The 13,754-nt window shown below is 39.2% G+C and overlaps 1 protein-coding gene across 9 annotated transcripts in view; it reads left to right on the top strand.

The window, feature by feature from the left end:
- Positions 1–13,754, top strand: part of tmem135 (transmembrane protein 135) — a 382,777-nt gene that overhangs the window by 86,745 nt on the left and 282,278 nt on the right. For all 9 annotated transcript variants that reach the window (XM_069890895.1, XM_069890892.1, XM_069890893.1 and 6 more), the window contains exon 4: positions 4,003–4,036. In XM_069890895.1, the coding sequence (XP_069746996.1) occupies positions 4,003–4,036 (34 nt within the window). The remainder of the gene's footprint in view (positions 1–4,002; positions 4,037–13,754) is intronic.

Below are 13,754 nucleotides of genomic sequence, written 5' to 3'. Positions count from 1 at the left end.
TTGTTTGTTTTAAACTCTCCTCCATTCTCATTATCTTAAAACGTGTTGGTTTTTCATTTTTATTCTCATTCTGATGAGAGATCATTGATTTTAAATATTAATGTTTTATCTCCATAATTACTGCTGCAATATTTGTTTTTATTATAACATGCTTTGGTAAAATGTCTGTCTAAAAAGACATATAATCTTGCAACATTGTGCGAGTTGGAGCCTAATTTGTGGTTTCTTCAATATTTTAATAATGATCACTTATGATTAGCATGATGAAGCTGAATGCTGTTTGGTTTTATTTCAGTGGATGGACAATAGGTGCTGGACCATTCAGCCCATTGAGCCAGCACTGCCATTCATTTAGATCATGGCTGATTTTCCACTATCAGTACCCTGTCCTTGCCTTCTCCCCATAACCCTTAATTCCCCTGTCCACAAGAACCTTCTCTAACTCCTGCTTGAACTCATCCAGAGAACCCACCTCTACCACCTTCTCCGGCAAAGTATTCCACAGACCAACAACTCTGGGTAATTTTTTTTTCCTCATCTCATATGTCAATCCTGCCATCCCGGGAATTAACATGGTGAATCTACGCTGCACTCCCTCAATCGCAAGAATGTCCAACCTCAAATTAGGAGACCATACTCCAGGTGTGGTCTCACCAGGACCCCGTACAACTGGAGAAGGACATGTTTACTCTTATACTCTATTCCCCTTTTTATGAAGGCCAACATGCCATTTGCCTTTTTCACAGCTTGTTAAACCTTTTAGAGACAGATATTCAAGTACACCTAGATAACATTGCACTTTCCCACTCCCTAACTTGACTCCATTTAAATAATAATCTACCTTCCTGTTCCAGCCACCAGAGTGGATAACCTCACATTTATCCACATTAGACTGCATCTTCCATGCATCTGCCCACTCACCTAACCTGTCCAAATCTCCCTGCATTTTCCTGACATCCTCCTCACACTTCACACTGCCACCCAGTTTCATGTCATCTGCAAATTTGCTAATGTTATTTATAATCCCCTTATCCAAATCATTAATATATATGATAAACAATTGAGGACCCAGCACCGAGCCCTGCGGGACCCCACTTGTCACATTCTGCCATCCTGAAAGTGATCTGTGAATCCCTACTCTTTGGTCTGTCAACCAATTTTCTATCCATGCCAGTACCCTACCTCCAGTACTATGCTCTCTGATTTTGCTTTCTAATCTCCTGTCAAAAGCTTTCTGAAATTCCAGGTACTCCACATCCACTGGCTTCTCCTATGTGCACCCTCCTCGTCACATCCTTGAAAAATTTAAGAGATTAGCCAAGCATGATTTTCCCTTCAGAAATCCATGCTGACTTGTAATGATATTATTATTTCTGATATTTCTTCTTTTATAATAGATTCTTGTATCTTCCCCACTACTGACGTCAGGCTAATTGGTCTGTAATTGCCTGTTTTCTCCCTCCCTCCCTTCTTATTCTAGAGTAAAACTATCTACTGATTAGAAAGTTTGTTTAGATCAGTATTTTATGACAAAAGCTTTTAGTGGCATCAATTGTGATAAATCAGTAGCACAAAGAATTTGCTGAAACATTTGTACAAAATATTATGGAGTATACTTATTATATTTTGAAGTAGGTCCTGATAATCTTGATTTACTTTTATGGATTATGGCTGCTTCTAATTCTTATGCTCTTGAAATGTCATAACTGATTATTTATTGTGTATGCATTTGGTTCATGAATAGATTTCTTCAATATACTCTGTTTATTTAATTATATTATATAATGTTTATTTAATATATATTAGATCATATTTAATATATGCACATTATAGTAATTACACTATGGTGTTCTAGTATGCTTTAGTCAGATGTGTTCCACTTCAATGGAATTTCAAATTGAATTCACTGATTTATAATTTGTATAGTATTTTCTATGATTTAAAGACTAATAAGTCCTTATGTTACAAAAGCTGCTGCAATGATCCTTTATCCAGGATTGGGTGACCTCTGATACAGTATAATCAATGGTTTCTCTGTTACCATGAGAAGCTGCCTCAATTAGTCATTTTGCGTATACTCCTAGAGATACAAAGTATTTCTGTTAACTTCAAAAATCTTTACAATTTTGAGAGAGCTGACCATATCAAAATTCATTTTGAGAGTTGCTGCCAACACGTACTATCGTACTTCATCAGTGCAGGATTACAGCCCTCTCCCCTCATGTTCTGAATTCCATGTGAAAGTTGGTGTGTTTGCTGAAACAACTATCAGAGACAGGTAACTCAGAATGCTCCAGTCCATTTTAAATGGAAACAACATTGAAAGGCAATTGCTGACAGATAAGCAGTACTGCAAAATTACTGATTGCATAAAACCAAGAATGGTTGTCATTTTTGGATATTTGATCAATTTAGCATCCTTTAGATGAAATGTCCTGTTAGTTTTAACATTCACAGGAAACTAAAGTTGACAGAAGAGAAGTGAAATTTTGTTGAAATTGTCTGACTTAACAGCAAGGTAATGAATGACCTTGTGACTCTAGATTTGTTTGTTTAAACCAAAGGAACATAAGCTTGTGAGCCTGACTCATTGAAGTTACCTTTCGTATTGTCAGCTAGCATTTTGAAGATGCACCGTTGAACCAGTGTTCTTGCCAGACCAGGAAAAAAGTAGTGATGTGCCTGCATATTCAGAGCTTTGATTGCTGGTGTTGGAATGCCATGGATAAATTGAGGGACTGGGCAGATACATGGCAAATGCACTACAATGTGGATAAATGTGAGGTTATCCACTTTGGTAATACAAACCGGAGGGCAGATTACTATTTGAATGGCAATAGATTAAGAGATGGGGAAGTGCAGAGAGACCTAGGGGTACTTGTACACCAGTCTCTGAAGGCGAGCATGCAGGTACAGCAGGTGGTTAAAAATGCAAATGGTATGTTGGCCTTCATATCATGAGGGTTTGAGTATAGGAACAAGGATACCTTACTGCAGCTGTACAGGGCCTTGGTGAGACCCCACCTGGAGTATTGTGTGCAGTTTTGGTCACCTTATCTAAGGAAGGATGTTCTTGCAATGGAGGGAATGCAGAGGCGATTCACCAGGCTGATACCTGGAATGGCAGGAATGACTTATGAGGAAAGATTGCGCAAATTGGGATTGTACTCGCTGGAGTTTAGAAGATTGAGAGGGGATCTCATAGAGACCTATAAAATTCTGGCAGGACTGGACAGAATGGATGCAGATGGGATGTTTCCAATGATGGGAAAATCCAGAACCCGGGGCCATGGTTTGAGGATAATAGGCAAACCATTTAGGACCGAGATGAGGAGGAATTTCTTTACCCAGAGGGTGGTGAATCTGTGGAATTCATTGCCACAGAGGGCAGTAGAGGCAGGTTCATTAAATATATTGAAGAGAGAATTAAATATATTTCTTCAGTATAAGGGTATTAAATGTTACGGAGAGAAGGCGGGGACGGGGTACTGAACTTTAAGATCAGCCATGATCTCGTTGAATGGCGGAGCAGGCTCGAAGGGTTGAATGACCTACTCCTGCTCCTATCTTCTATGTTTTGTATGATTTAGCAATAGCAATAAATGGCAATTTGAAGTTTTCAAAATGCAATAAGAGCCATGGTATTTTCTCAGACTTGGGCGTTTTAGTGGCTGAATTTAAAAAAAACATTTCTGATGGTGCTAATAGACCAATTCACAAAATTTACAGTTTGTGGGAGTGGATCGAATTTAGTTCACGGGTAGATGTATTTTAACTTTGTGATGTTGTTCATCTCTGCATTGAAACGTAGATGGAGGGACCTGATACTCAGATGTGGTTTTTCTCTTCTTTCTGAACTGATGCAATTCACATTTTTCACTTTTGAATTTAAAAATAATTTGTAAAAGTCACTAAAGCTTTTTATGCACTTGTCCATAGGAATATGTATATTAAATATTTGGAACCTGAGTGCCTCATTAACAGTTTTTCATTGGTTTGCAGGAGAGGCCTCTTGACAATTTATATGGCTAATTTGGTAAGTAATTTCTTCTGAAAAGTTCTTTGTTGAGATGGTACTCGTTGCTATAAATTGGCACAAGTTTGAAAGATGTAATTTTATTGCATTTGTTTTCAATTTTGTAGATGGTTGGGTAGTTTGAAACCATATAACTGGTTGTACAAAATATGATTTTTCACTGCTTTTTTCTGCACGTAATGTATTAAAGAAATTTTGAAACCAACTTTTGGGGGGGGGGGGAGGAGGGGGAAGGAGTACTTGTTAAGTTGACATTCCTTGGATAGTTAAATCATATACAAGTGTGTGCTGTTTGACGTCCACGATTTGTTCTGTGAAACTGGGTGTTATGTGATGTGGATGTTGTCTGAACACCATATTACTGTATATACTTAGCAAAACTATATGGGATACTGAACTTGTGATAAATTAAACTGTTTCTTTTTTTCACTTTTGAACCATTTATGTAAACACCTTTTAGCCTACATCACACACAATTTAACAAGATGATCAGTATCATTCACGTCACTGTTCTCAACTTGCTCATAGTGTTCTACTGGAAGAACTTCAGGTCAAATAACCTCCAATGATGTCGCTCTGTGATGCCTGAAGGACCTGGCTGAGGCTCGTCTTGGGGAGGTGTTGGCTTCTTCAGGAATATGTCCTGTGCTGTTTGCTTTTACCTTTCTTCATTTTTTAAAATGTGCAGCATAACACTGCATGAGTATTCCTCTCTATCAGTGAAAAGTGTTTGGACCCATCTCTTAAATTCTCTTCAGCAAGCTGTTAAGCTCTGCAAATAACTTGGCGAACCCCTTAACAGTGAATCTCATCTGCATCTGTTCTTCTCCTTCTGCAGTTTCCTTTTTCCTTGCCTCTTCTCTAGCTATTTGCTCCAGCAACTCTTTATTTGTTAGTTCCCTAGGAAGCACCACTTAAGTTTTTCATTGTCCTAATCATCTATGCCTAGGTTCAGGTTATTCTTTGGCATTTCACCGACAGCTCTGTTAATCCTTGCAATCTCATCATCTTTTTTCCAATCCCATAAAAGTCATGCACATACTGCTTAAGAATTTTTTTCCTTATGCCTTTCATGCACTCTTTGGTCACATAGTCTCAGGCCCAAGCAAGATTCTTTATGCATTGGTAAATGTTGTACTCCTTCAAGAACTGCATCAGTGTGTTGCCATCGTCATCAGTTGCAACACAGTCTGCTGTGTCCTGTACTCGTGTTCTCCAATCGGGATTCCATTATAACCCTATCAGATGTTGCCCGATTGGACATTAAGTGGTGCACACCTGTATATTGATTTTATTTTTAATTAAAAAAAATGTAGACATCAAGCACAGTAAATGGCTCTATTGGCCCATGAATCTGTGCCACCCAATTACACTCAATTGACCTGCACCCCCTGTATGTTTTGAACAGTGGGAGGACACCGAAGCACCCTAGGAAACCCACATAGACACGGGGATAATGTACAACTCCTTATTTTGACATCATGTGATTTTGAAAACTTAACCTCATAATGAACCATGTCACTTTTAGGAAAATACAGTTCTTCTCTCTTGGCATGGTTGGTTCCATAATTTAATATAACTAAGGTTATTGGGGATGTATGGTGTACAACTTGGCAGTTGGCATTACATATGTAAAAGTAATGGCACATTTTAATGAGTCACTGGTTTCTGATAAATGCAGGAAAAGGTGTATTTTGTTCATTAAACACACTGCACTACTTCACTGATTTAAAGTGTTGAGGTCAAACTTGTGCCATCATGTTCAAAGCAGACACTGTGGGCAGAAGAGCCTGTTTCTGTGTTATATTATTTTATGCTCTAATTGGTGTTTTTTTGACTGACTTCAGGCAGACTCGTGATGTGAGTACTGTCACTGGCATAGTTCTTACTGAACCGAGTGGAAGAAAAATACAAACAAATGCAGTTATTTCTACTCTCTTCAATGACGTTGTCGAGCACACACACACAATGGTGTTCAAGAACTGGTTGTACATTACCATAATCAAAATTCCACCAATATTTTTTCCTTAGACTCACATAAAGAACAAGTGGAGAACAGTCAAACAATAATATCACAGTATGAATCAACATTATTAGGAAGGGAATGTTTTTAATTATCCAATTAAAATAGTTGAGTCTTAAAGATTATGCTTAAAACCACATGATTTATATGATGCAATAGATAATTGTTTTTATTAAAGTGGAGCTTATGATCTGTATCTTACGCAGTTATGTTTTCATAGTATGCACAATATCTAAGTCAGTTTAAAAAGCTGTATTTTAATTACTTTAATTCTAAAAACTGAAGTTTAACTTTCATATGTTTTGTGGGTACATTGATGAAGAATAAATCTGCAGGAAAGCTTTGTTACATTCTCTAATCTGCCATTTTTAGTATTCTGAATGTGAGATTCATTCCCACATAAAGCAATGAGGAAGAGTAAAAGAATATTCATTATTTCCTTGACAAATAAATTGTTAACTGCAGAAAGGAATGGGATTGTCTGTTATTTCCATCTATTTTGGATGCAAAAAAATTTTTTTCAAAACAATAAGGAACTGTATTCCATGAGCAGGTGATTTTCAAGCTCCAGGGGCAGAAATCACAGGAAACTAGTCAGCAAATATAGTTCTAAAAGCCTTTATCACTTGAGGGCTTGAATATAAAAAAACTGGAAAAAAAATTAGCAGTGCTGCTGCTGGGAGGATTTGGGAAGAGCAGGGAACAGAGCCAATCCAAACCTCTGCAAACTCCTGCGGAAGTAGAGGTTCTGATGTGGCTTCTTCACGATGCCATTAGTGTGTTGGCTCCAGGAAAGATCCTCTGAGATAGTGACTCCCATATAACCATATAACCATTTACAGAGCGGAAACAGGCCATGTTGGCCTTTCCAAGAACTTAAATTTTCTCACCTCTGATCCCCCAATGATCATTTGATCTTATACCTCTTGTTTTCCCTTCCTGAAGTCAACAATCATCTCCTTAGTTTTGGTGATATTGAATGCCAGGTTGTTGGTGTACTATTCAATTTTCAATCTCCTTCCTGTCTGCTGATTCATCACTTCTTTATACAACCCACTACCATGGTATCGACAACAAATTTTGCTGTTATTATCATACCGATCCACAGAGTCGTAGGTGTAAAGTGAGTAGAGCAGGGGGGCTTAAAAACGTAGCCGTGGTGCTCCAGTACTGATGGAAATTGTGGAAGAGGTGTGCTTACCAATCCTCACTGTGGCCTGGAAGAGCAGAAATCCATGATCCAATTGCACAGTGGAATGTTGAGTCCCAGGTCTTGGAGTTTGCTGATCATATTTGAGGGGATGATGGTGTTAAATGCTGAACTGTTGTTGATAAAAAGCATCCTCATGGAATGGATCTTTATTGTCCAGGCGCTCCATGGCTTTGTGTAGAGCCAGTGAGATGGCATTCACTGTAGACCTGTTTCTATAATAGGCTAACTGGAACGGATCCATGTCACTGCTCAGACAGGAGCTAATACAGTTCAAAACTCGCTTTTCAAAACACCTCATCACTATTGATGTAAGTGCTACTGGCCAATAGTCAATTATGTTTTTTTTACACAGCTTCTGAATTTCCAGGAAATTATTGCCATTTTCCTGAAACGTCTGCTGTGTAAAAAGGTCTGAATGGGAATGAGGATGCTATTCCCATTCCGATATTTTACCTCCTAGACCCTTAGTAAATTTCCTGGAATGCCTGAGTCTGAAGTTAACAGCAGGCATTCCGTGAGCAATAGGCTAATGAATAGCACGTATCGATGACATGTGTTGCAAGTCCTGCCTCTTTAATTACTGCCTTCTGATATGCTATCTAAACTCAGGTAAGGAAACAAAGATTTTGAGTTTTGGTTGTTTGTGTGTGAATGATCAATGCCAAAATGTTGGATGTGCCTCAGACCGGTAAAATCACGCAAATTCTATCTAAAAAATATTTAGACAGGTTACTACACTCTTCTTGGGCACTGATATGTTTGATGCCTGTTTGAAACAGGTGGGTACCACACTCTGCTAGAGTGAGATATTGAAGATATCTGTGAATGCATTGGTAAATTGGTCAGCACAGATTTTTAATACTCAGCCAGTTACTCCGGGTTGGATGCTTTCCTTGGATTCACTCTCCTGAAGACCACATGCGATTATCCTTGGATATGGATAGGATGGGATAATCAGGGATATGAGGGTGCGGAGCGGTGTCTCTTTGCTGTTACTGTCATTAAATCGGGCATAGAAGGCATTAAGTTCCTCTGGGAGTGAAGATTTGCCATCTGCTATTTCACCGGATTTGGTTTTGGAGCAGGTTATGGCATTTGGGCCCTGCTACAGTTGTCGGGTGTCCCTTGATGTTTCCATTTTCATCCGGAATCTTCAATTTACCTGCAAGATGGCTTTTCGCAGGTCATACCTGCTCCGTATTCATCTGTATCTCTGGACTTAAATGCTTGTGATCTGGCTCTCAGCAGGTTCTGGATTTCATTGTTCATTCAGGATTTCTGGTTGAGCAAAACCCTGAATGATTTGGTGGGAACACACACATCCACAGCTGTTTTGATAAAGTCTGTGACAACCCTCATTTTTTTTTTACAGATAGAGCTTAACTTGCTGATTTTTTTTAATACCCCAGAATTTTTTTTGTTAATGTTTGATCTATTTTAATCCCATTTAGTTCAGTCCTGATTGTTACTTCTTGGGAATAATGTGTAGAATTAAAGGAGATGCAGTGCATTTAAATTAGGACTGAAATGCTTAAATTCAGACTGTACTGGCTATCTTTTGTTCTTGATGTAGATGATGGGAGGATCTAGTTGAATAATTTAAAATGATTAAAGGTGTTGATATAGTTCCTGCAGAAGATTCTCCTTCTCTTGGAACACTCCACCAAAACAAACAATTTTTCAATTCCTATTATGCAACCTTTTACGTGCTTTATTTTATAGTTTAATTCTTTCTAAGGATTATGGAGCAAAATACCTTTTAATACAAATTGTAATAGAACTATGGATTTTTTGTTCTCCGCAATAAAAGCTTTTGAGATTATTGGTTAATTGAAAATTTCAGTACTTTTTTTAAATTGCTGACAAATGTATAAGGTATTGGACAACAAGGAATCTTCGAGTTAAAATGTCAGACAGTAATGGTTTAATTGATTTGTTGAACAGATTCAAAATGTTGAAGGCCTTCTTTTGCACATTTATGGTTTTAAGAATGAGAGCAGGATTGGCTCAATCAATCATGCATATTGCTGTGAAGTCATACAATTTGACCAAGGTCTGAAGGTTCACCTTGAGTTTTCAAGCTGATGGATAATTTCTATAATTGTATAATTTGCATATACTTTGACTCTGCTCAGGTGATGTATGAACTCTATTTTTTTTTCAAAAAATCATCTGATTTAGCATTTGAAATGGAAATTGTTAGATTCCCTACAGATTTTTAATCTACAATTTTTAAGAATTGATAAGAGTCGGATTAGCTACAAAAAATATATTCTCAATATATTGGGTTTAAGCACTAGTTCCTTTTAATAAGAGAGGGAGAGTGGAACAAATTTAGTTATCAAGTGTGTTGATATGTGCATTTCAAAATTGGATTGTACTTCAATGAAAATTAAAGCACTTTCAGATGCTGGAATAAAAACACTTGGACAGGTACCATCTGTGGCAAGAAAAACAGTTAATGTTAATTTTTATGACTTTTGATCAGAACTAGAGATCAGATCAAAATTTAGTTACTTTTCAGTAGCAGAAGATGTTGGCTGGGATGGACAGAGCAAATGGAATATGTATGTTAGAATGAGATAATGTAGTCGTTAGAGTCAGATTATAATTTGTGTGTTATGTGTTGCTAACAGCAAGACTGTGAGACATGCTCAGATGTCCAGATTATACTAATAAAAAGAGAAAAACTGAGCCAAAATGATATATTCATACATTTCTACAACACGAAAACAGGGCTTTTGGCCTAACTTGTCCATGCTAATGAAGCTTGTTCTGAATGCCTGTGCTTTGCCTATATACCTTTTAAACCTTTCCTATCCATGCACCTGTTGAAATGTCTTTTGAAAATTACATTTGTTTCTCTTCCCCCCCCCCAGTTCCTCTGACAGCTTGTTCCATATACCCACCACCATCTGTGAAGGTGATGTCCGTCAGGTCCCATTTAAATCTTTCCCCTTTCACCTATGACCTCTATTTTTGGATTTTCCCTATCTTGAGGGGTGTGGGAAGAGATTATGACTATATACTTAATCTAAGCCCCTCATGGTTTCATTATCCTCTTTCAGCTCCCCCTTGGCCTCCTGCACTTCAGGGCGAAAAGTATCAGCCTTTCCAGCTTTTCATAATTTAAGCCTTCCAGCCCTGGTAGCATTCCCTCACAAATCTTTTCTGCACACTTACCAGCTTAATCATACCTTTCTGTGAGACAGGAATGCACACAATACTCCTTGTGTAGTCTTACAGTTGTAACATGATAGCCTTGCTCCGGAAGAAGGCAAGCGTACCACATGCACTTCTCCACCCTGACAACCTATGTTGCTATTTTCATTGAACCATGTACCTGTACCCCCATCTCCTGTTCAAGTCCCACCCTGCTTTTGGGAGGTTGTCATATCCATACAAATGCACCACATTTCTTGCTTGTTGCATCCACACTGATGGAGCTTGTATTCTCCAACCAGACAGCATCATTATGGACCTCCAATTTCCAATAGCCCCTTTCCTTAGCCTTTCTCTTTCCTTTGTTCTCCCTTTCTCCAGACCCCTACCCCTTTCCCTTCTCCGATCAGAGAACTATCTTTCTTGGTGTTCTGCCTTCTATCTCTTCTCAGCTTATTTCTCTTCCATTTATTGCCTGTTAGTCTGTGTTCCTTCCCCTTCTCTTCCTCCTCTTCCCTTCACCTTTTTAGAAGTCTGCCTGATTTTTCAGCACATCTGAAGAAGGGTTCAGGCCCAAAACGTTGTCGGCCTTTTACTTTCCTCTTTCCTTCTGTTTGTAAGTCTTTTTCATGTAATTTGGTGAATGTTCAGAATGGATACATTACCGTGATATTTTATCTGAGTAAACAAGGCAGATAACTCTGCAGCTCCTGAAGAAAATCAGATTGAAGAAGTGAAATTAGCAGCACCCTATGATGGCATAAATATTGCAACTTACAGCCATGTAAATTAGGAGGAGGTAAGCCCCTCAAACCTACTTTACTGTTCAATAAGATCTTGGCTGATCCCATTATAACTTCAGATCTGCACTCCCAACTACCCCTTGTTACATAGAACACCACAACACAGTACAGGGCATTCCTTTCAGCTTGCTTCTCAAAAGTGTTTCCACCTCTGCCTTTAAATTATCGCAGATTTGGCTTTCATCACAAGATAATGAAGTTAAATACAGTGTCCTCCATAATGTTTGTGACAAAGGCATATTTTTCCTTTATTTGCCTGTGTTCCACAGTTCTAAATGTGAAATCAAACAATTAACATGTGAAAAGTGCACATTCTACATTTTATTAAACGTTATCTGTATACATTTTAGTTTGACTATGTAGAAATCACAGCATTTTTTGTGCATAGTCCCCTTGGGTTAGGGCACCATAATAGTTGGGAATGTAACGTGGTATGTATATTAAAGTAGTCTTGTTTAGTACTTTGTTGCATATCACTACCCAATGAGCTGAACACCTTCTATTCCTGCTTTGAGGAGAAGAAGAACTAAACAATGCCTACAAGAATCCCTGAAAAGGCAGAGGAACCTGTGATATCTGTCTCTGACGGCGCGGTCAGAATATCATTCAAGAGGGTGAACCCTGTAAGGTGTCAGGCACTGATGATGTACCTTGCAGGGTACTGAAAATCTGCACCAACCAACTAGCTGGAGTGTTCATAGAAATTTTCAACGCTCATTTTGCAGTCAGAGGTTCCCACCAACTTCAAAAGAGCATAAATCATCCCGGTACCCAAAAAGAGTAGTGTCGGCTGCCTCAACAACTACTGCCCAGTAGCACTAACTTTTAATGGGAAGAAATGCTTTGAGAGGCTGGTCATGGTCAGAATTAACAGATATCTAAGCAATGATCTGGGCCCACTGCAATTCGTCTATCATCACAATCGCTCCACAGCAGATGCAATATCTCTGGCTCTTCATTCAGCTCTGGATCACCTCGAAAACAGCAATTCATAAATATGGCTGCTCTTTATAGACTACAGCTCGGCCTTCAATCCCTCAGTGTTGGTCAAAAAGCAACAAACTCTAGGCCTTTGCATCCCTCTCTGCAACTGGATCCTTGACTTACTCATTGAAAGACAACAGTCAGTACGAATTGGAAACAATGTCTCCTCTTCACTGATCATCAACACAGCTGCACCCCAAGGACACATGCTTAGCCCACTGCTCTACACACATGACTGTGGCTCCAGGCACAATTCTGATGCCATCTACAAGTTTGCCGATGACACTACACTTGTCGGCAGAATCACAAACAGCAATGAAGAAGCATACAGGAGGGAGATAGATCAGCTTGTTGAATGATGTAATGACAACAACGTTGTGCTTAACATCAGCAAAACCAAGGAGATGATTGTGGACTTCAGAGGCAGTCAGGGGAACACGACCCAGTCCTCATCATGGGCTCAGGAGTGGAGTGGCTCAAGAACTTCAAATTTCTGGATGTCAACATCTCTGAGGATCTGTCCTGTTGTTTCCACATTGATGCATCACAAAGAAGGCTCACCAGTCGCTACACTGTATGAGGTGTCTGAAGCAGTTCGGTTATGTCACCGAAGACTTCCATAAACTTCTACATGTGTACTGTCGAGAGCATTCTGGCTGGTTACACCATTGCCTGGTATGGAAGCACCAACCCTCAGAACAAGAATAAACTACAGAGGGTTGTTAACTCTGCCTGCGACATCATAGGTACCACTCCATTGAGGACATCTTTCTCTTTTTCTTTCTTTTTTTGGCTTGACTTCGCAGACGAAGATTTATGGAGGGGGTAAATGTCCACGTCAGCTGCAGGCTCGTTTGTGGCTGACAAGTCCGATGCGGGACAGGCAGACACGGTTGCAGCGGTTGCAGGGGAAAATTGGTTGGTTGGGGTTGGGTGTTGGGTTTTTCCTCCTTTGCCTTTTGTCAGTGAGGTGGGCTCTGCGGTCTTCTTCAAAGGAGGTTGCTGCCCGCCAAACTGTGAGGCGCCCCAAGATGCACTTAAAAATGCATCCTCTATCCTCAATGACCCCCACCACCCAGGCCATGCCCTCTTCACTCTGATACCATCAGGGAAAAGGTACAGGAGCTTAAACTGAGCACCCAGTGGCACAAGGACAGCTTCTTCCACATTGCAACCAGATTCCTGAATCAATGAACCAAAGACACTGCCTTACTTTTCATGCACTGTGATTGTTATTATTATTTTATTTTATTTTTTTATAGTAATGTTGTAAGATGGTTGCAATACGAATACTTGCACTATACTGCTCCCACAAAACATTGAATTTCTTGACTTGTTAATGACAATAAATTCTAATTCTGATCCCTTGCATGCAATGACTGCTTGAAGTCTATAATTTATACACCTCACCAAGTGCTGAGTATCTTCTTTGGTGATGCTTTGCCAGGATTCTACAGCAGCCATCTTCAGCTTCTGTTTGTTTCAGGGGCTTATCCCCTCAAGTTTTCTCTTCAGCATATGAAAGGCATGCTC

This window comes from Narcine bancroftii, chromosome 7, assembly GCF_036971445.1.
Source record: "Narcine bancroftii isolate sNarBan1 chromosome 7, sNarBan1.hap1, whole genome shotgun sequence".
NCBI classification, from domain to species: Eukaryota; Metazoa; Chordata; class Chondrichthyes; order Torpediniformes; family Narcinidae; genus Narcine; species Narcine bancroftii.
The sequence above is the reverse complement of the archived record's forward strand: the minus strand, read 5'-3'. Positions and strand labels throughout refer to the sequence as shown.